General features: G+C 33.8%; 1 protein-coding gene across 1 annotated transcript; it reads left to right on the plus strand.

Annotated features, from left to right (window-relative positions):
• The first annotated feature begins 1,974 nt into the window (after positions 1-1,974).
• Positions 1,975-17,489, plus strand: LOC109676630 (olfactory receptor 5W2-like). Its single transcript, XM_074056920.1, has 4 exons — positions 1,975-2,063; positions 4,250-4,474; positions 4,797-4,950; positions 16,542-17,489. Exons 1-4 carry the CDS (start codon positions 1,975-1,977, stop codon positions 17,487-17,489), a joined length of 1,416 nt encoding a protein of 471 aa, XP_073913021.1.
• The last annotated feature ends 5,837 nt before the right edge of the window (positions 17,490-23,326 follow it).

A 23,326-nucleotide genomic window follows, 5' to 3' on the forward strand; every position in this document is an offset into this window, starting at 1 on the left:
ACAGCAGTATACCCTGTTATAATACAGTGTCATGAGTTTCATTTATTATCTGTTATTTAATATCATAGTTAGTGATAACATCAATTGGATACTGAATTACATAATAACTCTGATTCTTTTTGTTAAAGATACAAAATGTTAAGTCTTTTATCTTCTCACTTAGCTCACTAAATCTGGCATTTCCTTTATATCGTTTTGCATCTGGATCCAGCCTTTAGTGTATTCAAATCCATCCACTGATAAAGAACAAGACAAGCCACATACCTCAAGAGTTACATTTAATTTTAGATTCAAAGCTTATCAACCTCCTACAATAGAAATTGGTGTATTGTTTACATGATAATGCCGCTTTAAAAGTGTACTTGTCTGTGCTATATTCTGAGTGAACAGAAACTAATTTGCAGGAGAAAATTATGCTCATCCTCAGCTATAATATACTTTTGTGTATCTAGAAAAGCAGAAAACACTAATCTATCTTTATCTTGATAATTTTTGTAACCTAGACCAAGAACAAAGAAAAATGAAAACTGGAAACTTCTCCTCATTAATTGAATTTCTTCTCTTGGGATTTACCAATAGCCATAGAATGAAAGTGGTCCTGTTCACGTTGTTACTATTTGTTAATCTCATTATTCTCTTACCAAATCTGGGGACAATAAGTGTAATCAGAGTGGACTTGCAGCTTCATACACCAATGTACCTTTTTCCTCAGCCATCTCTCTTTGACCTCTGCTACTTAACTGTAGTTGGACACAAAGAGAAGAATGGAGATTACATTCACTAGAGACAGCCTTAAGGCCAGAGATACACCTTAAGGTCCCAGGAGTATGAGCAGAAGAGAATCCTCTGGGGCTAGCTGTCAACATTCCACTGGAGGAATGTTACCCCAGTAAGAGTGAGACAATACCCAATTTCGATGAAGGCATGAGAAGGGATATCTCATCACCTCTAGAGACTCTTAAACTATGGAATCTTAAGACCTTGTAAATTTGCCTGGAACACTCCCTTGATGCCAGTTCAGAAGCCAGGCACCAACGATTACTGCCCAGAGCAAGATCTCTGGGCAGTCAATCAAGCAGCAGTGACTCTGCACACTGTGGTTCCAAATCGATACATTTTGCTTTCCCTGACACCAGCAGAAGCAACCTACTTTTCATGATTGGAATTAAAAGCTGCATTCTTCTTCATCCAGTTGGCAACTGTGAACCAACTCATCTTTCCCTTCCAATGGGAAGACCCCCAATTAGGGGGACAACAGCAGTTAATCTGGACTTGTCTTCCACAGGACTTCAAAATCTCCCCAACCACATTGGAACTGCTCTAGCATGAGATTTGTAGGCATATCTGTCTGAAACCTGCATGGAGACACTGGGTAACCCTGACTTGGATGAGAAATAACACACACACACACACACACACACAAACACACACACATACAGACATAAAACAGAAAAGTGGGATCGGGAGAGCTACACCTTCCTTGTGGGAAACATGAGCACCTACCTGAGCCAGAGTGTTTATTTTATAGGTCAGTAAAAGGAAAAGACTCAGGTAAAAATCAAGCTTCAACAATTCTTTGATAAAAGGTATCAAAGAATACAAGGAATGAGGTTTGATGGGCTAATTTTCCTAAACCTATAGAAGCTTAATTGCAACACATCTGTTCTGGAATCATCAAGGCACTCAGGATAACTTATCTAAGGTACTGATTAACCTGGCATCAGGGAGTCTCCAAATAGTTCTGGTACTTTATCTAGTTTTGCATCAGGGGGCTAGTATGCAGACACAGCATGTTGTTTTCTTCAAGGAGATGTGGGAACAAAGGTTAAGACATGAGGTGCTGGGAAGAATGAGAGTAGGAAATCTCTGCAAGCTCCTACTGTGAAGAGGCTGTATAAGCTCCATTCTATCCCAGCCTAGGGTTCATGCCTGGTCCCCAACACATACCCAGCAGAGGAAGCTTACAATATGTGAATGACGTCCTCCTCGCAGCAGCAAACAAGCAAGACTGTCCTACAGAGACAGAACTCTTACTTCCTCTCCTATGGGAAGCTGGATACAAAGTATCTCGAAAGAAGGCTCAGATCTGCCAAGACTAAATCAAATATTTTGGGTTTCACATCTCTCAAGGCCAGTGGAACTTCAGTGCAGAAAGATAACAAGCTGTCTGCACAATCCTGACTCCATCTGCAAGAAGACATATCCGTGAGCTCTTGGGAGCAGCTTTGCTCTGCCAGATTTTGATACCTGATTTCTCAGGTATTCAAACACTGAAGGCAAGTACTTAAGAAATTTAAGTCCCAATAGTCACTAATTAAAAATAAATATTATCAGCCTATTATTCAGGCACCATAGGTAAGGAAAGAAAGACTCTTTTGCCGCAGGTAAGCTTCTGATCAGTTGTGCAAATCGTAGACAAAAAATAAAATCATACATTCCTCAGAATCATGAGAATCAAGCTGAGTAAAGTGTAAATGGATAACTTTATCACTGCATGCTTATTTAAATAAACTCTAACATGCAATGGACAATGATATTTTACTTTTAGGTCTTTGTGAATTGTACTAGCATCATTCGTCATTTGTATAAGGATTGTAAAAATTTTGTTTATTTTCATTTTAATCAACACCAATAAGAAAACTATTCTTTTTTATTATCACTCTACCAGGAATGTGTTACATGTAAATTTTTCTCAATAACAATATATGTTATACAGTAGTGATAGCAGTATATGTAATTTAAGTCGATATGTACCAAAAACAAAAATATTTAAAGAAATAATAGATGAGCACATATATTCAGGTTTTCAGGAACAATCACATTCCAGTTTTCATATAACAGCAGAGACATACAGAGACAGTACTTTACAATCACACTAATATGACAGATAAACAAGGGAAAAAGAAGCTGATATAACTTCAAAACATTATTCTTTCCTTATTTTCAGTGAAACAAACAAGTAGATTTAAAAGCCAAAAACAAACTGGGGTTTGTGGCTCACCTCTGCAATCTCAGGTGGTCAGGTAGAGGCAGGAGGATCTGGAGGACCATGCCAGGAGGACAAAGTTCAGGAGATTCTATGTCAAACACAAAATGAAAAGAAATGCCTGGAAATATCATTCAAGTTTAGAGGGCTTGCCTTGCAAGCGTGAGGCCCTGGTTCAATCCTCAAAGCCGTGAAAAATTTTTAAAAAGGCTAAAAGTAAACAAGTGCATTTATTGTAATCTGTTGTTCCCACTTCTTTTTTCTTTCTTTTTTTTTAAATTATACATTTCTATTAGTATATATTAGTTATACAGTGAGGGTTTATTGTGACATTTACATGCATGCTTACAATGTACTTGGGTAGGTTCACCTCTACCATCATGCTACCTAATCCCTCTCCCCTATTTTTATCCCTCCTCTTTTGCTTTCAAAGTGTTTTGTCATTTTGAATCAAGTAAGTTACATAAAGTGGTTATAAAAGCTTGTCATACAAGTGATGGTGAATAGTAGAAAATTTCATTAAAATGTTTTGCTTTTTGGGAAATCCCATAAACATACATGACAGGATATTAATAATTTTAATTTGTTAAATAATATGTAAAATAATTGTCAGTGATAAATTATGTTTCATAATATATGTGCAATTAATACTGAAGTGAATGTAGTAATGGGATCTTTTTTGGTAAAGGTATGAAATGCTCAATCTTGAATTTTTGGAAAATCTTTCTAAATGTGATAGATTTTTTATACCATTTTAAACCTAGATCTGGCTTTCAGCGTATTCAAATACACTTCCTAAGAAAAAAATGAAGGAGACAAAGACAAGTCTCATATCTCATGAACTATACAAACAGTCATTAAAAAGCACATCTACAGGAGATTTTTTTATTACATGAAAACGCCTCTTTATAAGTGACTCTTGTTTGGGCTGTTTTCTGAATTGACAGAAACAATTTACAGAATGACACTGTGGTCTGCTTTATGGATAATAGATTTTGCATAGTGAAAAAAAATGAAATCTTAATCTGTATTTGTTTTGATGATTTTTATAAACGTCATTTATAAATAGGTCAAGAACAAGGGAAACTGCTCCTATTATCCTGAGTTTCTTCTCCTGGGAATTACCAATAATCCAAGAATGAAAGTGGCTCTATTCACTTTGTTTCTTCTTGTTTATTCTCTTTATTCTCTTGGCAAATCTCAGAATGATCATTATAATCAGAATCATTCCCAGTTTCACACACCAATGTACTTTTTCCTCAGCTATCTCTCTGTCTCTGATTTCTGCTATTCCACTGCAGTGGGACCCAAGATGCTGGTGGACCTGCTTGACAAGAACCGGTCAATTCCCTTTGTTGGCTGTGCCCTGCAACTACTGAGTGTCAGTATCTTTATGGATGCTGAGTGCATGCTGCTGGCAGTGATGGCCTTTTGTAGGTTCAAGGCCATCAGCAACCCTTGCTCCCTACTATCCACATGTCCAGCAGGGTGTGTTCCTTGCTCATGGCTGGAGTTTACAAGGTGGGAATGGCAGATGCTTCTACATACCACGTTGACTTTCCACATACGTTTCTGTGGGTCTAATGAGATTAACCATTTTTTTTCTGTGATACCCTTTCTCTCCTGTATTCTCTTGCTCTGATACACAGTTCAATGAATTAGTAATCATCACGATTTTTGAGTTTATTGTGCTCAGTATCATTTAGGTATTCTTGTTTCTTATTGTTATGTTACTTCATCAGTCTTAAAAGTCTGCTGTACTGAGGGGAGGATCAAAGCTTTTTTACGTGGACCTCTGGCTTAACTGCAGTTGCGATATTGCAGGGAGCTATGCTCTTCATGTACTTCCGACCAAGTTCTTCCTATTCTCTCGATCAGGGCAAAACATTATCACTGCTTTGTCTACTTGTGATTCCCATGTGAACTCTCTGATTTATAGTCTATGGAACAAGGATGTGAAAGAGGTACTGCAAAAACTCAGAAATAAAAGTTTGTTTTAAATAAATTTCTTATGTGTATACATACATTATTGCAGTTGTTTTTCTAAAATTGCATTTCATAATTACAAAAAAAAGTAATGTTACAATGTTTAATGTATTAAATATTTAATAAAATAAGTTTAATCCTAAGGGTAGGTGATAAATCTCCAAATATGTTATGCTTCATTTTTTGTCATGAATTAATATATGTTACTCCTTGGTTTGGAAAATGTTGCTTATACTTTCTTTTTTTGGCAAAGGCATCCTTTTTGCTTTTACTTTACTTATTTTTATTTTAATAGTAACTGCCAAATATTAATTATATATATTTTGAGGTGTACAGTGTGCTGTTTTGATTCATATATTTATCGTTTCCTAATAAAATAGGGGTCTTAGTATATCCCTCACTTCATACATGTATTATTTCCTTGTGATGAGATATCCAATGTCCTCTCTTTTAGTTATTTTGAAATAAGAAATATTATTAGCTAGGTGGAAAGAAGGAAGAGATAGTAATAAAAAGGGTTAATGTGATTAAAGTACAATATACTCATGGGTGAAATACCATAGTGAAACTCTTTTGAACAATGAATACACTTGTTAAAAATGAAAGACAGGAATGCAAAATATGTTCTGTAAAGGGATGGGTAATAATGAGGGGGAGGGTAAATGGAAAAGGTGGAGGAGGGTGGATCTGTTCCATGTATTTATGTACTTGTATGAAAAGAGAGCAATGAAGATGATGGAGGAGAGAATCTAACGATGGTACATTGTAAACATACACGGAAATGTGACAATGAAAGAACCTGTGCAAGTAATCTATGCTAAGAATGTGTTTTTAAAAAGAGTAAATATAGAAGAAGGGGGCAAGTCTAGAAAACAAAGAAAAATGAAGATATGCAGATAATATTTAAGTAGCACTTGCCCTGAAAAGATTGTTCTGAGATTTATGCATTTGATTATGCAGATTTTTTATTGGAGCACTTGTACTATCATTCAGATTGAATAGACATTTTTCAATAAAAGCCATACCATATCACAACTGAAAAAAAAGAAATTTTGGCATTCTATTGCATCACAGGATGGCTACAGTTAATTGTATTTCATTTAATATTTCTTCATTTGTTCAATTGTGGAAAAAGTTTATTTGTTGTTTAATTCAATTTTAAATTTGTAAGATTTCATGTCATTTGAATAATTATTCAGTGCATTTACATGCATTGAATAGTGACACAAATAGAATAGATTATTCATGATGAACCTTATATTCCACGAAAGCAACAGGCACTAATTAAATGAGCCTTCATACACTTCATGTTAAGCTTGAAAGGATTACTAATATTCTTCAATCAAAATGTATTACTTAAATTTGGAAGAGAGCAAAGAATTGAAACTCAGGCTTTACAGCTAAGGAGCCTCAACATGGAAATGTCCATGCCATTTTGAAAGGACAGAAGTCCAATCAGATTGATTAGGTAAGAAAGAGCCAGTTAAAGGACCTTTACTGAATATTTCCTTGGACTGGAATTTACAACTAGCAAGTCATCCATGTTTTTCTGTACCAAGCTTTATTCATTCTTCCCCAATTACATCCCTGGTTAAATTTTCCTCTGTAGTCAAAAACATAAATACCCTCAAGCAATTATTTAAGTTTGCACTGTTTCTTAAATGTCTATCTACTTTATAAATTGTTAACATTTTTTCTCAAGGACTAAGCATTCCATCAGTATTTTTCAATGTGCTTACATCATATCTGGGACACAAATGGGAAAATAAACATGTAATAAAGCAAAATGCTCAGTGATACAGTATTTTGAATGCTTATAAAATACTGTAAAAAATAATAACTGAGAAAATGATGGCAGCCATACATAGCTAACTCCCCCTCACTCACACACACTAGAGTTTTAAGAAATGCATAAATTGTCTGTGGATAAAAATTTAATCAATCTACAAAATATAGGTGTTAGGTTCCTGGGACGAAAACAGTATCCCGTATTATTTACCTTTTTCATCTCTCATTGCTAACACTTCTGAAAGCAATGACTTCACTTCTCAAAAAAATAAGTACATAACCCTATGTTTAGAGAAGGATATGAAGCACAATGAAGTTATTTTCCATTTTAACTGTAGAACTAAAAGTCCCTGGGCATTTCAGGTTTTCTAGCTGCTATTATGAAATATCCTCATGTGAAATCATTTCAAAATTGATGCAATACCCAAGAAGGCTAGTGATTCCAAGGTAGCTCTTGGGACATTGTCACACATCAGAAGAAAGCATCACGGTGGGAAAAAACAGCTATGAGTTAGTATTGCTTAATATAAAAGGGTTATGGGATTTTCCACTTTCTCAGTTAACCTCTAGTACTTCAAAACGACATTTTATGAGCATAGTTCCTGATTGTTGCACCATACACTGAGATTTTTTTAATGCCAAGGCAATGGTGTTAGGACGCAAATCCTTTGAGAGTTGATAAATTCATAAAAGCAGAGCCTTCATAATGGGATCAGCACCCATAAAAAGGCTTGGTGATCTCTGATGCCCTTTATGCCATGTAAAGATAGTAAGAAGTAGGGTATTGGAGTGGTGCTATGACTCAAAGGTTAGAATGCCTGTCTAGCAAGTGCAAGGCCCTGAGTTTAGACTCCAATATTACCATTAAAAACAGAGAAAGAAGTGGATTATAAATCAGAAAGTGGACTGTCACCAGATACCAAATCTTCCAGAACCCTGATTTTACTACCTGTATACTTATATGTTCACAAACACCCACACACACACAAACACACATATATATATATCACATACATGTGTATATAAGACATCTAAGCTCTGATGATTTGGTAGATGAAAAAGTATTTTAAAATGTATTAAAATATAAATAAATAAGGATGTCATTGATTGCCAATAATTTTCAAGATGTAATTAATCCTCAAATTAACCCATTTCTCTCCCAGTAGGTTCACTATGAAAAGATGTCTCAAAATACTATAAGCTGTTTTGACTGTCAACTTCTTCCTTCTGAACTAAGAATTTGAAAATGCCTTACATGGAGTTAATTTTAGGTTATTCATAACTGAAACAGACACTTGGGCATATGACCTATGACTCTTTTGCCTTAGGATTCTATAGAATTGTTAAAAAGAATAACAAAGTTTTTGATGGGTCTTAGGTCATCTAATTTAGCAGTTAATATTACTTTTCTCTCTTAGTATCTGAAATTACAAATACTTTAGTTGTTTAATTGTCACTGAGAGCAAATATTTCTGTCCCAATACTGTAATATCATTGACTGTATGGATGGGGCTAATATTATGATTCCATATCTTGACTGTACCCTTCATCCTTACTGCTGAAATTCCTGATCAAAGGAAATAAAAAATAGGCAACATTTGGATACCTGTATAGCACAATTTTCTACATAAAATAAAGACATAATGTTAGTTTCAGTGTGTTACATTCTGTCTCTAAGATCCTACTTCTACATAAACCCAAGTCGTATTGGTATAACTTTTAAAAAGATGAATCACTTCATGTTTGTACAGAATATTTCATTATGTCACTAGTGGTTTTATACTTGATATAGGAATAGTGATGAAGAAAGTCCATAGCACAATTTTCAGAAGAGCAAATCTTTTGATGCTTGGTCCTATTAACTTGCCTCTTAGTCAAATAAAGAAATTTATGGACATGTCAAAGTGATGGATATTCAGCTTTGTTAGTATTTTATATAGTTTTGATAAGTGTCCTACATAGTCCATGTGTTAAAGACCTGATCTCTCCATGTGATGATAATGAGAAGTGTGGGAATCTTCAATAAAGTGAAGACTTAATTGGAAAACTTTTGGCTTAATGAGTGCATAACCTTGAAGTGGATATAACGAATATGACCCCTCTTCTCTCTCTTTTTTTATTCCTTACTGCCATGAGGAAAGTGGCTTCATTTGCCATGCACTGTCACCATGATGTGATGCCTCATCTTAGGCCCAAAAGCAAGGGACACAACTGACCATTTATTAAAATGTCTAAAACTTGAGCCCAAATAAATCTTTCCTCTTTTAAAGTTGATTATTACAGACATTTATTACAACAATGGAAAACTGAAAATTATAAATTTTTTCTGAGTATAAAGAAGATAACATGTTGAAATAAAGCCATTCTCATTAAGATATTATATGTTTGATTGTCAAGAAGAGTTAAAACATCTGTCTACAAATTTTTGGATAATTTTTTTTATTATTTCAGAAAAGGTACAAAAAAGACACATAGGAAATTTGCTTCTGCTGGAATACATTCCTTGTCTCATGGATTTCCAAAAATCCAGGATCAAAATGACCTTATTCACCATATTTTTAGCTGTTTATCTCCTTAACATTACTGCAAACTTTGCTGTGATAAACAGAATCCCACTGAATTCCCAATCTCACACAACATATTGTGACTTCCTCAGTCATATCTTTTTTTTGTGTGTGTGGTGCTGGGATTTGAACTGAGATTCTACACCTTGAGCCACTCCACCAGCCCTTTTTTGCAATGGGCTTTTACAAGGCAGAGTCTTTGCCAATAGTTGGCTTTGAACTGCCACCCTTCTGATCTCTTCCTCCTTAATAGCTAGGATTACAGTTGTGAGCCACTCATGACTGGACTCAATCATTTCTTCTTCAGTGGCTTTTTGCTACTTCACAGAAGTTAACCCTAGGTGCTAATAGTCTTAATTGTAAGCAAAACTCAACTCCTTTCTTTAGGATCAGTAGTTCTTGATCATTTGCATCTGCAGAATCTGAGTATCTACTACTGGCAGTGAGGTTCCTTGATTAATACAAGGACCTTAACAACTCTTTGCTGTATTCAGTGTACGTGTCCAGTAGAGTATGTTCCTTGCTCATGATTGGTGGGATTCAAAAATACCTTGATGCATCATATGCTTTAATGTTTCTGTTACTATGATAAAATATCAGTTGTTTCTTCTGTGATATCCCTTTTTTCTTTTTGTTGTGCTGCTCAGGCACACATGCCAATGAGTTACTAATATTCATCATTTTTCATTTCATTGAACTAGGTATTCCTTGAAAAATTTTCATGTGTTATAGTTACCCTAGCAGTGAAAATGATTCACTCAGCTGAGGGGAAGGTTTGTATTTTTCTTTTGTTATGTTTCCCCCTCAATTTCAATTACATTTTTCCAGGGAAGTCTGTTCTTTATGTGTCTCTGGTTGAATATTTCCTACTCTTTCCATCAATTTCTCTTATTCTTCATGTAAAACTAACTCCTGAGGCAATTTCTACACTGAAATTCTCAACTCAAATCACATCCTAGAGAGCTGTTTTCTTCATTCTAGTGACTTCTAATACTAGTTCCCTCAACCAAGTATGCCTAAGAGCAGTGATAAATGTGTGTCTTTGGTTCTTGAATCATTATTTTCTATGTGTCATTTTCAACACTCTAAGTTTATAAACTGTGACTTTTGTCCACTTATTTAAGCACTCATCTCCCATCTGCATCAAAACCTAAATAAAAAAAGAATGCAATAATTAGAAAATGTTTATGAATAGTTCATTACTTATAAGCCAAAAAAATCATTGACTATCCAACGTGTGTGTGATGACTAGGATTTGTGTATTAGAAGTAATCAAATGGACAAATATATTCCTTTCCTGTCTAAGGTGCCTTTTTTTTTATAAGATCTGCCACATGGAATGGGATACTATAGATATAGGAATAACACTGAGGGATGCTCCTTTGATTAACACTCATAAATCTTTGTTCTTTTGGATGTTTTATCTTTGAAATAATTATATCAAGGAGAGTGTTTGAATCAGATTAAAACCCAGTAAAACTGTGTCAATCACAAATATATAAAGATGCTGTCTAGCTACTTTATTGCTCTCCCTAAGACTATTGTATTTAAATTTATTTTTTTATGTATTAGATTTGATTCTAAAATATGTAATAAGTTTAATGTGTGAATTAAAGAGGAAGCAATATTAAGCCAGGTATGTTGCCACATGACTATAATTCTAGCTACTCAGGAGGCAGAGGGAGGAGTATCACCAATTCAATATCAGTGCTGGCAAAGATAGCAGTGACATCCAGTCTCAAAAGCAAAAAGCAAATACAAAAGTGCTGAAGCATAGCTCAAGTGGTAGCATGCTTGCTTAACATGATGAGACCTTGTTTCAATCCCCAATATTACAAAGAGAGAGAGAGAGAGAGAGAGAGAGAGAGAGATAGGAGGAAGAGAAAGACAGACAGACAAAGTCAGTATAAAGTCTGTTAGAGGAGAGTTGAAACTTGAAATAAATTTGTCCCAAGAAAACAAACTTTGTTGTGAATTATAGCTCCATATTCTTTATTTATATCTGCATGGATCCACTTCAATCTTTGAAGAGGGAAAAAAATATTACATTGCAACTGTAGTCCCATTTGTCCTGAAGTGGCAGAAGAAATGATGACAGATAGAGGGCCTAAGCTATAGGTCCCCCAGTCCGTTAAGTTGAAACGACTTGACCAGTGTTCTACTTAGGTTTTTTGAAACTCTATATAAAGGTAAATATCCAGATTTATTGGTCTTCAGGTGAATCAATCCTGTATCCAACAAACAGCACTAAACATCACTGAAGGTGTAAAAGAATCAGGTGACTCATATAGTAAAAGTGTGTAGCACAAGGTGAATTGGCACAATACTTTGGGAACTTGTGTGGTGACATATGCTAAATAGTTATACACACATTATTTCCAAGTCTTTCTTTTTCAGAATAGATAGACTCATTTACATCTCTAGTAAAATGTATGAATAAGAGTATCTTCAAGAGCAATACTATTAATAGTAAAATGGAAAAATGCTCAACTACCTATCAGCATTGGAGGAGATAAATATTTGATGATGCATTGGTGCAAAGAAGTACTCTACACAACCCAAATGAATGTCCTGCACGCAATAAATTGGATAGGGCACAGGTATGATGTTGAGTGAAACAGTACACACTGGTCACCTAATTATGTAAAATATGAAAATTAGGTTTCACTGCTAAGTGTTCTGAAATTGACTGCCCCTTATGGTTAAAAGGACAGTGATTTTGCAGGGAACAAACAAAAGCCTTTGGGGGTTTCTGTTAAGGGTTTGTTTCTTGACCTGGATCCTGCTTACAGTATACCTATATACTTTGCATATCCTACATGTTCATATCAAAAAAGGGCTTTTACAAAGCATAGTATGTTAACTATTCGATTGTAAAAATTCCAGAATTTTATGAAATTTTATCTTTAGTAACAGCTTGCATACAATATAGTACAACATACTTTGTGAAAGAAGTGACTGCACACATCATATAGATATATCATAAAATATTTCATAAATAATTATCCCTTTAGTGAAAGGGGGTAGGAGTGTGAATACAGTGTAAAAATTATGTACACATGTATAAATGCTAAAATGATACCTGTTAAAACTACTCCAGAAATCGTGGAAAGGGAGAGATGAGGAGAATGGTAGAGAAGTTGAAATCGTGTGATATATTTGATGCATTATAAGAACCTGTGTAAATTCCATAATGTACTCCCACTCATCATAAAAATAAAGGAAAAATGGCTGGCTTTTAAATAAAATAAAGGATCACATTAAACTCCTGAGCATTTTTGTTATTGTTTCTTATAAAAAGGAAGATTATTTGAACTTGATTCTCCTCTGGAACATTACCTTGCAATAAACTCATGCATAATGGTTTCTAACTTAGGGGCAGATAATTACTTTCTGAAGAAAGGAACTTATAAACAGACAGCTGCCTACATAGTTTTTTTAAGTGAGGTAAACCAAGGTCAAAAAGAAATACTTTAGATAAAGATTATTTCCTCAATTGTTTACTTCTGATATCTTAAAGGACAAATGAGCTGTTTGCTTCCATGATATAACAGTATCATCTAAAATTTAAAAAAAAAAAAAACTCTTTACAACTCTAACTATCTGCTTGTACTAATAATGTAGTCATTAAACTTATGTTTTAATGGGAAAGGTCTGGAATAGTTGGATTTGGTAGTCTGTGATCGCAGTCAAGTTTAGAGAAACAGAATTTAGGTCCTGCCTAAACAGTGTAACTTACAGAGGATTGTCATCTGTAGAAACAGTAACCTGGTGAAAAATCTAGGAACAAAGATGAGTCCATCCCTTTCAGATACACAAAAAGAAGTAGATACTGGTAATAAAACCCTTGGGTAACACAAATACATTGGTCTCTTCAGTTTAGAAATATCAATGTTGTTCTGTTTGTTCTTAGTATATTTGTATCAGCATCATCACTCAATGGATGACAAAAATCATAAAAAGTCATTGAAGTGTATCAGTGAGAAAACCTTTTATCTTTATCAAGAATATTTCAATGGTTTTATACTAAGATAATATATAACTTTAAAGTGATTTTGAGAGCAAAACAAACAATACATCCTTTTCTATTTTGAGTAATATTGGCGATGACCCTGGAACCACCTGACTTATTTGGTTATACACTGGTTTATATCTAACAATTATTTTATTTTGTGTATGTACAAATTTTTCATTTACTGGTTTTATAGTAGAGTAATAAATGAAATTTAATAATACATAGAAATTTGTGCATCCTGAAATGACTCACACATTGTACACTATCCCCCATAATATATAAAATACACTAGGTTGCACAGCCTCAGGAATACTATTTCAAATATTTTCTATGAACTCCCTGAAGTTTTCTGATTTGACACTTCTTTACAGACTAAAGATAATAAAATTGCAATGTCTAGATAAAATAAATAGACTTTATTTCAATCTGGCTGTTTTTCCTGGTACTCACTTCTGAACTTAACCTCTTGTGGAATCTTGCCTTGGTGTAGACATAGAAATTTGAAGACCTCTTCATTTACTTAGCTATCAAATACTCTGTAGATTACTCTTTGTGAACTTTACATAAGCTCTAAGATGTTTTGTCATAATATTGAAGAGAATTGTCTATTTTATTAAAACATTTGTTTTCATTATATAATAGTCAGAAACCTATTGTGAACAAGTGCTTTCAGAGTCAAGCATACATGATGACTATGGGATTCCAGATTTTTCCAGATTACAGCTGGATTTCCCATTTCCTTCTCTATATTAGGTCACTGATATGGAATTAAAAGGTAATTCTTGAATCATATGATAGCATTAATGGATGTGTTATATATATAACATATTTTATATGTATAAACACATTTGTTAAGATATCCACAAGGGCCTATAGTTAAATTCACAGAGATAAAGAAAAAGGTGCTTAAAAAGCACATTTATATAATAAACGGCAGAGACATTTTATGGTCAGAATGTTGTGAGTGTGAAATTACCACATTGCCCCAGGGAATGACTTCAATGAAAGCAGAGAATAAGATGTCAATGCAATATTGACAGAGGGAAGCATATTATTTACAGAGCTGTAGGGAAGATTTTGGAGTGCACACACAAAATTCCTTCTTGTGTTCCTGCCTAATCATTGAAGAGCTATTATATTTAATAACATCACATTTATTTTGGAAGTGAACAGGACTTAGTATTTTTTGAAAAGTTTACCCCAATACATATTTTTAATAAATGAATAATTTTGCAAATGAACTACTTTTATTGAAAGAGAACTTGAACATTCATCAATCTAATGGCATGATAATATTTTCTGACACACTTTTATTAGTCCATTATTCCTGCAGATCTCTTTGCAGAAGTAGGGCTTGTTGGAATGTAGATATAACTGATCAAATACAATAAATAAAAATGAACGTACTAAGTATTGTGGATATGAGTAGCCATAAAATAATTGAAATGAGGACTATTGATGTCTGAGAGGAATCAGACAGTGATTAATAAAATAAAGCAATTTATCAGATTTCAATATTTCTTAATTGCAGGTAAAGAAGTTCATCTCAGAAATGGAGATTCAATGAGCAATGAAGAGGACATGGGCATTAAGGAGAAAATTGTTATCAATTTTATTGTGTATCTGATTTCACTAGAACCAGTGTGATCGTGACAGACATACTGTTACAAAGTTCTGATCATTTTCTGTCATTAATCAATATGGAGTCAAGGGTAAAGAGAAGTTCAAGATTTACTGAAGTTGTTGCAGTATTCCCAGAGGGAAAACACCAACCCAGGAGTCTAATTAACCATACTTGTAGAACACAAGGGAAGGTAGAGACTTAAGTCCCAGTAGTTGCTAGTTGAAAATAAATGTTACCTACCTATTAGTCATGTACCAGAAATGAGGACATAATGACTCTCACTTCAGGTAGGCTTCTGAACAGCTGTATAAAAAGAACAAATGCAAAATAAAACCTTACTTTTGTTGGAAACCTGAGAAATTAAATTGATGAATGTGTAAATGAATATTTTTTTCTGGCTTACTTACTTAAATAAATTCTGACATTTAATAACAGAAAAATTTTCTTTTTAGACCTTTGTGAATTTGATGGTCTTTATGTGTCATTTGTATAAGGATTATAAAGGTGTTACATGTTTTTTATTTTAATCAAGTCTTATAAGCAGACCTTTCTTTTTTTAAATCACTCTTCCAATCACGTTATATACAAATTTGCTTTTTTCTAATTTTAGTTAATAATACCCACTATACACTACAGATAGCGTGTATAAATTTAGTCTATATGTACCACAAATCATAATATTAAAAAATAGATGGCCAAACACATTCTAGTGTTCAAGAAAACTAAAATCCACATTCCAGTTTTCATAAATAGCTAAGAGACTTACAGACACCCCACCACATATACATGAATAAGGACATGTAACCATACGAACTGAAGTCAATGTAATGCCAAAGAACTTATTCCTTGCTCCTTATTTTCAGTTAAATAAAAATGTCCATTTAAAATATAAGAATTAGCAAATGTGGTTGTTGTAATATGTCTTTGCCATTTTGTTTCATCACTGCTCTTTTGCTTTTAAAGTACTCTGTCATTTGGAGCCAGGTGAGTGACACAAAGGAATTCTAAAAGCTTGTCACAGAAATCAGAATGAGTGATAGATAAAACATGCTTTCTTTTGTTAAAGTCTTTGAACATCCAAAAGTGTGCCATAATAATTTTAATTTATGAACTGATATATATTATAAGGGTCAATGATAATTTATTATATTTCATAATTTATGTATGGTGAATAAGTATAATTGATCTGATGAATGTAGTAAATGTATTAAATGTAGTAGTACATGTGATCTTTCTTGTTAGACACTCAGTCTTGAATTTTCTAACTTCTTTCTAAATGTGATACATCCTTTGTATTACTGTGGATCTGGAATCAACATTCAGCTTATTCAAATCCTGTAAGAACAATTGATAGAGACCAACACAAGTCAGATATTTTAGAAATTAGGATACATTCAAAGAATAACAAATTCTCAGACACCATTTTTAAATGATAACGTCTTTTTACAATGATTCCAGTTTGGGCAATGTTCTGAGTTCAAGAAAAATCATTTTCAGAATGCAATTATGTAGTGCTTTATGGATGGTAATTTTTGCATAGTGAGAAAAAAGTCTTTGATGGTATTTGTAAATATTTAGACCAAGAAAAAAGAAAAGGACAACAGAAACTGCTCCTATTTTCCAGAATTTCTTCTCCTGGGAATTACTAATAACCCAAGAATGAAAATAGTTATATTCACTGTGTTTCTACTTGTTTATCTTCTCATTCTCTTAACAAATTTTGGAATGATCATTTTAATCAGAATGGATTCCCAGGTCCACACACCAATGTACTTTTTCCTCAGCCATCTCTCTTTCTCTGATTTCTGCTATTCCACTACAGTGGGACCCAAGATGTTGGTGGACCTCCTTGTCAAGAACAAGTCAATTCCCTTTCTTGGCTGTGCCCTGCAGCTATTGATTGTCAGTATCTTTATAGATGCTGAGTGCATGCTGCTGGCAGTGATGGCCTTTGACCTGTTCAAGGCCATCAGCAACCCCTTGCTCTATGCAGTAGACATGTCCAGCAAGGTGCGCTCCCGGCTACTAGTGGGAGTTTATGTATTGGGAACTGCAGATGGCTTAATACATACAACATTGGCATTCTGTTTATGCTTCTGTGGGTCTAATGAAATTAATCATTTCTTCTGCGATTTACCTCCACTTTTACTCCTTTCCTGCTCGGATACGCAAATCAATGAGCTGGTATTATTCTCCACTTTTGGTTTTATTGAACTGAGCACAATCTCAGGAGTTCTTGTCTCCTATTGTTATATCATCTGTTCAGTCTTAACGATCCACTCTGCTGAGGGGAGGCTCAAAGCTTTTTCAACTTGCGCTTCTCACTTAACTGCAGTTGCGATATTCCAGGGAACTATGCTCTTCATGTACTTCCGACCTAGCTCTACCTATTCTCTTGATCAGGACAAAATGTTATCACTGTTTTACCTACTTGTTATTCCCATGCTAAACCCTCTGATTTATAGCCTACGGAACAAGGATGTGAAAGAGGCACTGCAAAAACTCAGAAATAAAAGTTGGTTTTAAAATTATTCTCTTGTGTTTACAATATGCATATTTATGGTGAGGTTGTTTGTAAAATTATACTTCATGACACAAGTAAAACTCATGTCAAATTATTTACTTTTCTAATATAAGTATTCATTAGAATAAACTTAAACACAGTGAACCGTTAGAGACCTCCAAATGTGTTCTGCTTCATTATTTGTTGTGTTAATATGTGGTATGCCTTCTCTTTTGAAATTTTTTTAATCTTTCAATGGTGCCAAAGTTTTGTTTATTCTATTATTCAGTTTTAATTGTGATGAAATTTAGTGCCTTTTTCCCACATTTAGGTGCTTTGAATTCTAGCTCAAATCCAGTAATTTATTCAACGATGAAACATATTCCAGTAGATGTAACAGACATTAATAAATGAGTACTCGTACTCTTTATGATAACTGAAATAAGTTCTCAATTTAAAAGAAATTAACAATATTCTTCAGCACTCGATTTCTTAATCAAATGTTCAAGAGGTAATCTTCCTTGAAGGGAGATATTTATTCTTCTACCTAAAGAGCAACATTTTCTGGAAAGGAAATATACATGTCAGAGGATTTAAAACTAAGGAACCCTTGAGGTAGAGATGTCTATGCCAGTTGGAATGTACCACTGACCATAATCAAGCCAGATTCAGTAATAAAGAATCATTAAGAGAACACTTATATACTGTCTCTGTGTACTAGATTTATTAAACATCAACTCTTCTATATCTTCATCCAGGAAGCTTTCTTCATTCTCCCCATTCATAGCCTTGATTCAGTGTTCTTCTGTGTCCAAACATTCACATCCTCAGGTAATCATGTGATATTATGCTGCTTCTTAGATCTATATATTCAATGTGAATTGTAAGCATTTTTTACTCAAGGACTGTTTTCTGAAGAATTTGCATTGTATCTGGGACAAAAAACTGGGAAAATAAGCATGTAATACAATAAATTTCTAGATGATCTTATGTTTCAAATGCTTGTAAAATATTGATAAACCATAATTAACTGAGAATATGACATTTACCATGCACACCTACACATCCACACATCCACATATACACATATCCACACATACACACACACTGTCTTTAAATAGTACATGAAATGGTTTTAGATCGAAATCTAGATTCTAGAAAGAAATGGTCATTTGTGACTGAGAATTAAGCAGTATGCATTTCCTTAATAATTGTTCTGTTCTTCTTTTTCTGATCATATTACTGATAGCTGAAAGCAATGAAGCAACATTTTGAGTAAAAAAGAATATGGCCATAAAATTCAAGGTCCATGTGAAGCAGAATGACACTATTTTCTACTGTAATTATAGAAGCTAAAACCCATTGAGGATTTCAGGTTTTCTAATTGCTAGTATGAAATATATATTTGTGAAAACATTTCAGAGTAGATGTGATGTCTCAAATGTGTGACACTATGCCATATTAGGAAACAACATTAGGAAGGGAAAAAAAACTATTAAAATATACTGGTTAAGATAAAAGGATTAATCAGACCCTAATGTTTTCAAATAATGATTTATGCTCACGACTGTAGTTTCTGCTTCTGTGAGTTTTTACCTGCAAATAAGCAGTATTCAGATATAAGGCCTTTTGGAGTTGATAAGTTTAGAGCCCCCAGGAATGGCATTATTACCATCATAAAATGGTCTGGAGATCTCCCTGGACTTTTATGTCACGTGAAGACAGTATGGAGTGAGCTGATTATAAGATAGATAGATAGAAATATAGATAGATAGATAGATAGATAGATAGATAGATAGATAGATAGATGGATGGATATAGATACATAGGTATATAGATACAATATATATATAAGAACCAGTCTATGATATTTTGTTCTGACAACTTAAACTAAGACAACCAGGAACAGGGAAGAAAATATTGTTTGAAATATATTAAAGTATAAGCAAGTTGTGTAGTATTATATTGCCAATAATTTTAAGAATGAAAATTTGTGTCTAATTGTCTAATTTCCCACTTGCATGTTCACTTTTATTACAGTATGTAAGCAGTGATGACAGCTTCATGTTCATCCTCAACTACTAGTTTAGTGGGTATTACCTAGGGAGAGGGAAAATTAAAACTGTATAGAGGTTGTCCCAAGATAGAATAAACTGATTGTGTTCTTTATCTCCCTGAACTTAAGTGGTTGACATGTATTATTGAGAGTTATTTTAGGGAACTCTTGACTGAAGAAGTAGCATGAGCAGATAATCCCAGTTCTTCCTTGGAACTCTACAGACTTGTGGAGCAGAGTACCAAAGGCTTTGTTGTAATTAAGTCATTTGTTCAATACTCATTATTTCCTTTCCTTTTAGTCTCTGAACTTATAAACTTCTTTCATGTCAATGATGGTAAACTTTATCATCCAAATACTATACCAGTGAAAGTGTGGAGGTAGTTAATATTAGTTATGTTTCTGTATCTTAACTGACTCCTTATCCCTGCTGCAGAAATCTCTAAACATAAGAATGAAAAAGATATGACATATTTGGATATGTGTAACACAGTCTACTTTAATCTTTTTTTCATAAAATGGAAACTTAATATATATTATTTTCAGTGTTTCTTTCTGATGTCATGTTCTGTTTCTATCAAATTTGATTACAATTTTACGTAAACCTAAGCAGTATTGGGTTAAGTTTGAAAATGGTGAATCACACCATATTTGTTTAAACTATTAAAATGCATCCCTAGTCTTTTTTCTTTTCAATACATGCCCTTGAAGGGGTGTCGAGACCAGACACCTGTACCCTTTAATCTCTCTCTCTCTCTCTCTCTCTCTCTCTCTCTCTGTCTCTCTTGCTTCTTGGATAGCATTCACAACCATGATGATAAGATGCTTCAGCACAATCCTCAAAGCAAAACACACAGCTAACCATGTACTGAATGAAACCTCTAAAGCTGTGAACATAAGTAAATTGTTCTTCTTCTTTGAGAGGCTCAAAGTTTTTTTACCTTATTCCCACATAACTGCCATTTCAGATATTTATTATAATAGTGGAATGCATACTATTTTCTGAGAATAAAAAGCATAGCACACTGGAATAAACTTTTTCTGATTTAGATATTATGTTTTGGTCAAAAAGAATTAGATCTGTTATCTACTACTTTCTTGAAGAATGTATGGGAAATTTCCTCGTCTTTGGATTTTAATATAACCCTATAATTGAAATGTCCCTATTTAATATGTGTCTATTTGGTTAACTCGTTAATCTTACCTCACACTTTGGAGAGGTAATTTGAATTCCAATGGATACCCAGTCTCCCACATTACTGTGTGATGTCCTCAACCACCTCTCCTTTTGTGACTTTTGCTGTTATACAGAAGTTGGATGCTGGTAGGCTTAATTGTCAAGCATAACTCAACTTCTTTGTTTTCAACAGTACTTGACTTTCTGTATCTTAGAAGATTTGGAATGTCCTCTGATGATAGGGATGGTCTTTGGTAGGTACAAGGCCATTAACATCCCTTAACTGTTATATGTCTAGTAGCATATGCTCTATGTTCATGGCTAGGATTTGCCCAGTGGGAATGGTTTGATAAGCAGGATATCAACATTCCACTTAAGTTTCTACATGTCTAGTAAGATTCACCATTTATTCCTTAATGCCTCTCCCCTCTATGTGTTGTGTTGCTCAGATACACAGGTCAATGAGTTCATAATATTCACTATTTTTAGATTCATTGAACCAATTATTCTTGGGTGATTATCTGTGCAATATTTTTATATGTACTTACACTATACATACTAGTACTTGTAAGGATTCACTGTGATGAGGGGAGCTCAAAGCCTTTTTACAACCTCATTCCTACACTACCACAATTATAATTGTCCAATGAACTCAGTTTGTCTTGTATTTTTGTTGCACTTTTCCTATTCTCTAGATCAAGACAAAATGATCTTACTGTCGTATATCTTTGCCATTTCCACACAGAATAATCTGATTTATAACCTATGGAACAGATATGCAAAAAAGGCACTGAAAAAATTTAGAAGAAAATAGGGCCTCATGAAAAGTAAACATGGATATTTTGTCCCAGGTATAACATTTTTACATGAAAATCAAAATTATTTTAATGAACATGATGTATTCTTACAAGTATTTATACCATGCCAAGTTATTTATTTCTCAAGGATGACATTCTTAATTTTATATCTCAAGTTTACATAGATAGCAGTAGTTTTGCTTTTGGAAGAATGAAGAATTTTTAATAATTTTATTAGCAAATATTAGTTGTACCTGGGTACTTCATTGTCACATTTCATCATGTTTACAATGCATCTTAGATTCATGCCCTTCATCATTCTTACTCATGCCCCTCTCCCCTACTTAAAGTAATCTCAACAAGTTTCATTGTTCTATTTTCATACAAGTAAATAAAGCACATTGACCTTCTTCCTTACCCCTTCACCTTCTTTGTTTGTCCTCCCCCCTTCCACTAGTGCTGAAAAGGACATGTTTTAATTCCATTCTTTCATTTTTCAAGTTCCTTGTTCAAAAGAGTTTCACCAAGGTATTTCACTCATGAATTTGTTGTACTTTAATCAGATTATCCCCCTCTATTATTCTTCATTGCTTCCTTCTGCTACTCCTTGTTAATCAACAACTTTCAGTGTGTTTCTTTTGACCTCTTCCTACACAGATGAAATGTATTTCAATATTATGCAATCTCTGTCAGTTTTCCTTCCTTCTTCTCCCTAGCCCCTCAAATAGCCACTATCACAAACAAGTTATGTGTATCTACAGACATATATAAATATATATAGGAACATGTTTGTATATGTGTATATGTTTATATTTTGTGTCTATCTTCCACATATGAGAGAAAACATGTGACCTTTATCTTTCTGAACCTGCCTTATTTCACTAAACATTATGTTCTCAAGTTCCATCTCCATTTACCTGCAAATGACATAATTACATTTTTCTTTATAATATTCCATTGTGTGTATAGACCACATTTTATTAAGACATTCATTGGTTGTAGGACATCTGAGCTGTCTCCATAGCTTGGATATTGTGAATAGGGCTGCAATAAACATAGATGGCAAGTGTTTCTATTGTCCTGACTTACATTCCTTCAAATGTATGCCAAGAAGTTGTATCACTGGATCATAAGCTAATTCTCTTTTTAGTTTTTTGAGGAACTTTCATACTGCTTTCCACAGTGGTTGTACTACTTTACATTCTGACCAACAGTGTTATAAGGTTTGCTTTTTCCCCACATCCTCAACAACATTTAGTGTTGTTTATATTCTTGATGATAACCATTCTGACAAGGAGGTGCAATCTCCATGTCTGTCATTTTTAATGTGTCAAATGTTTGGTTTTCCATGTTTTAACTGTGAATTAATATAATATTTCTAAGAAGTACAGCTTCCTAAATTCCATTTACACTTACAGGTCTTTAGTATTTAACAGAGAATTCTGACATTGTTACATTAATGTATATTATAATCTAAAGAAGATATTGAATTTCTATTAAATAATAGTTCACATTATTACTAATGACCAATAACTGAGCAATGAAAGTCCAAAGCATGCAGTTGAAATACAGTGAGAAGAATTAGAAAATCTTTCTTGAAATGAAGATACTTAATCTGTGATCTAAAAAATGAGTAGGATTAGCAGGTATGCAAATTGGCAGAGAAATCATTCTAGGCAGATGGATCAGCAGTTTGAGAAGTTTTAAAATAGCCCAGACCTTGTGAGACTAAGGTATAGTGAGGTTAAGGGACTGACCTTATGAGGCAGTTCCTGTATTTCAATTCTGAACTACAATCAGTCTCATCAGGGCACTTTCCTTCCCACTGTC

Source organism: Castor canadensis, chromosome 1 (assembly GCF_047511655.1).
Source record: "Castor canadensis chromosome 1, mCasCan1.hap1v2, whole genome shotgun sequence".
Classification (NCBI taxonomy): Eukaryota; Metazoa; Chordata; class Mammalia; order Rodentia; family Castoridae; genus Castor; species Castor canadensis.

Bases quoted from the DNA above. Each gene is read 5' to 3' on its own strand.
- LOC109676630 (XM_074056920.1), top strand. From the start codon at position 1,975: ATGACGTCCTCCTCGCAGCAGCAAACAAGCAAGACTGTCCTACAGAGA. The intron at 2,064-4,249 runs GTATCTCGAAAG...CTTTTTCCTCAG, and splicing joins TATGGGAAGCTGGATACAAA to CTATCTCTCTGTCTCTGATT. The intron at 4,475-4,796 runs GTGTGTTCCTTG...GCTTAACTGCAG, and splicing joins CTATCCACATGTCCAGCAGG to TTGCGATATTGCAGGGAGCT.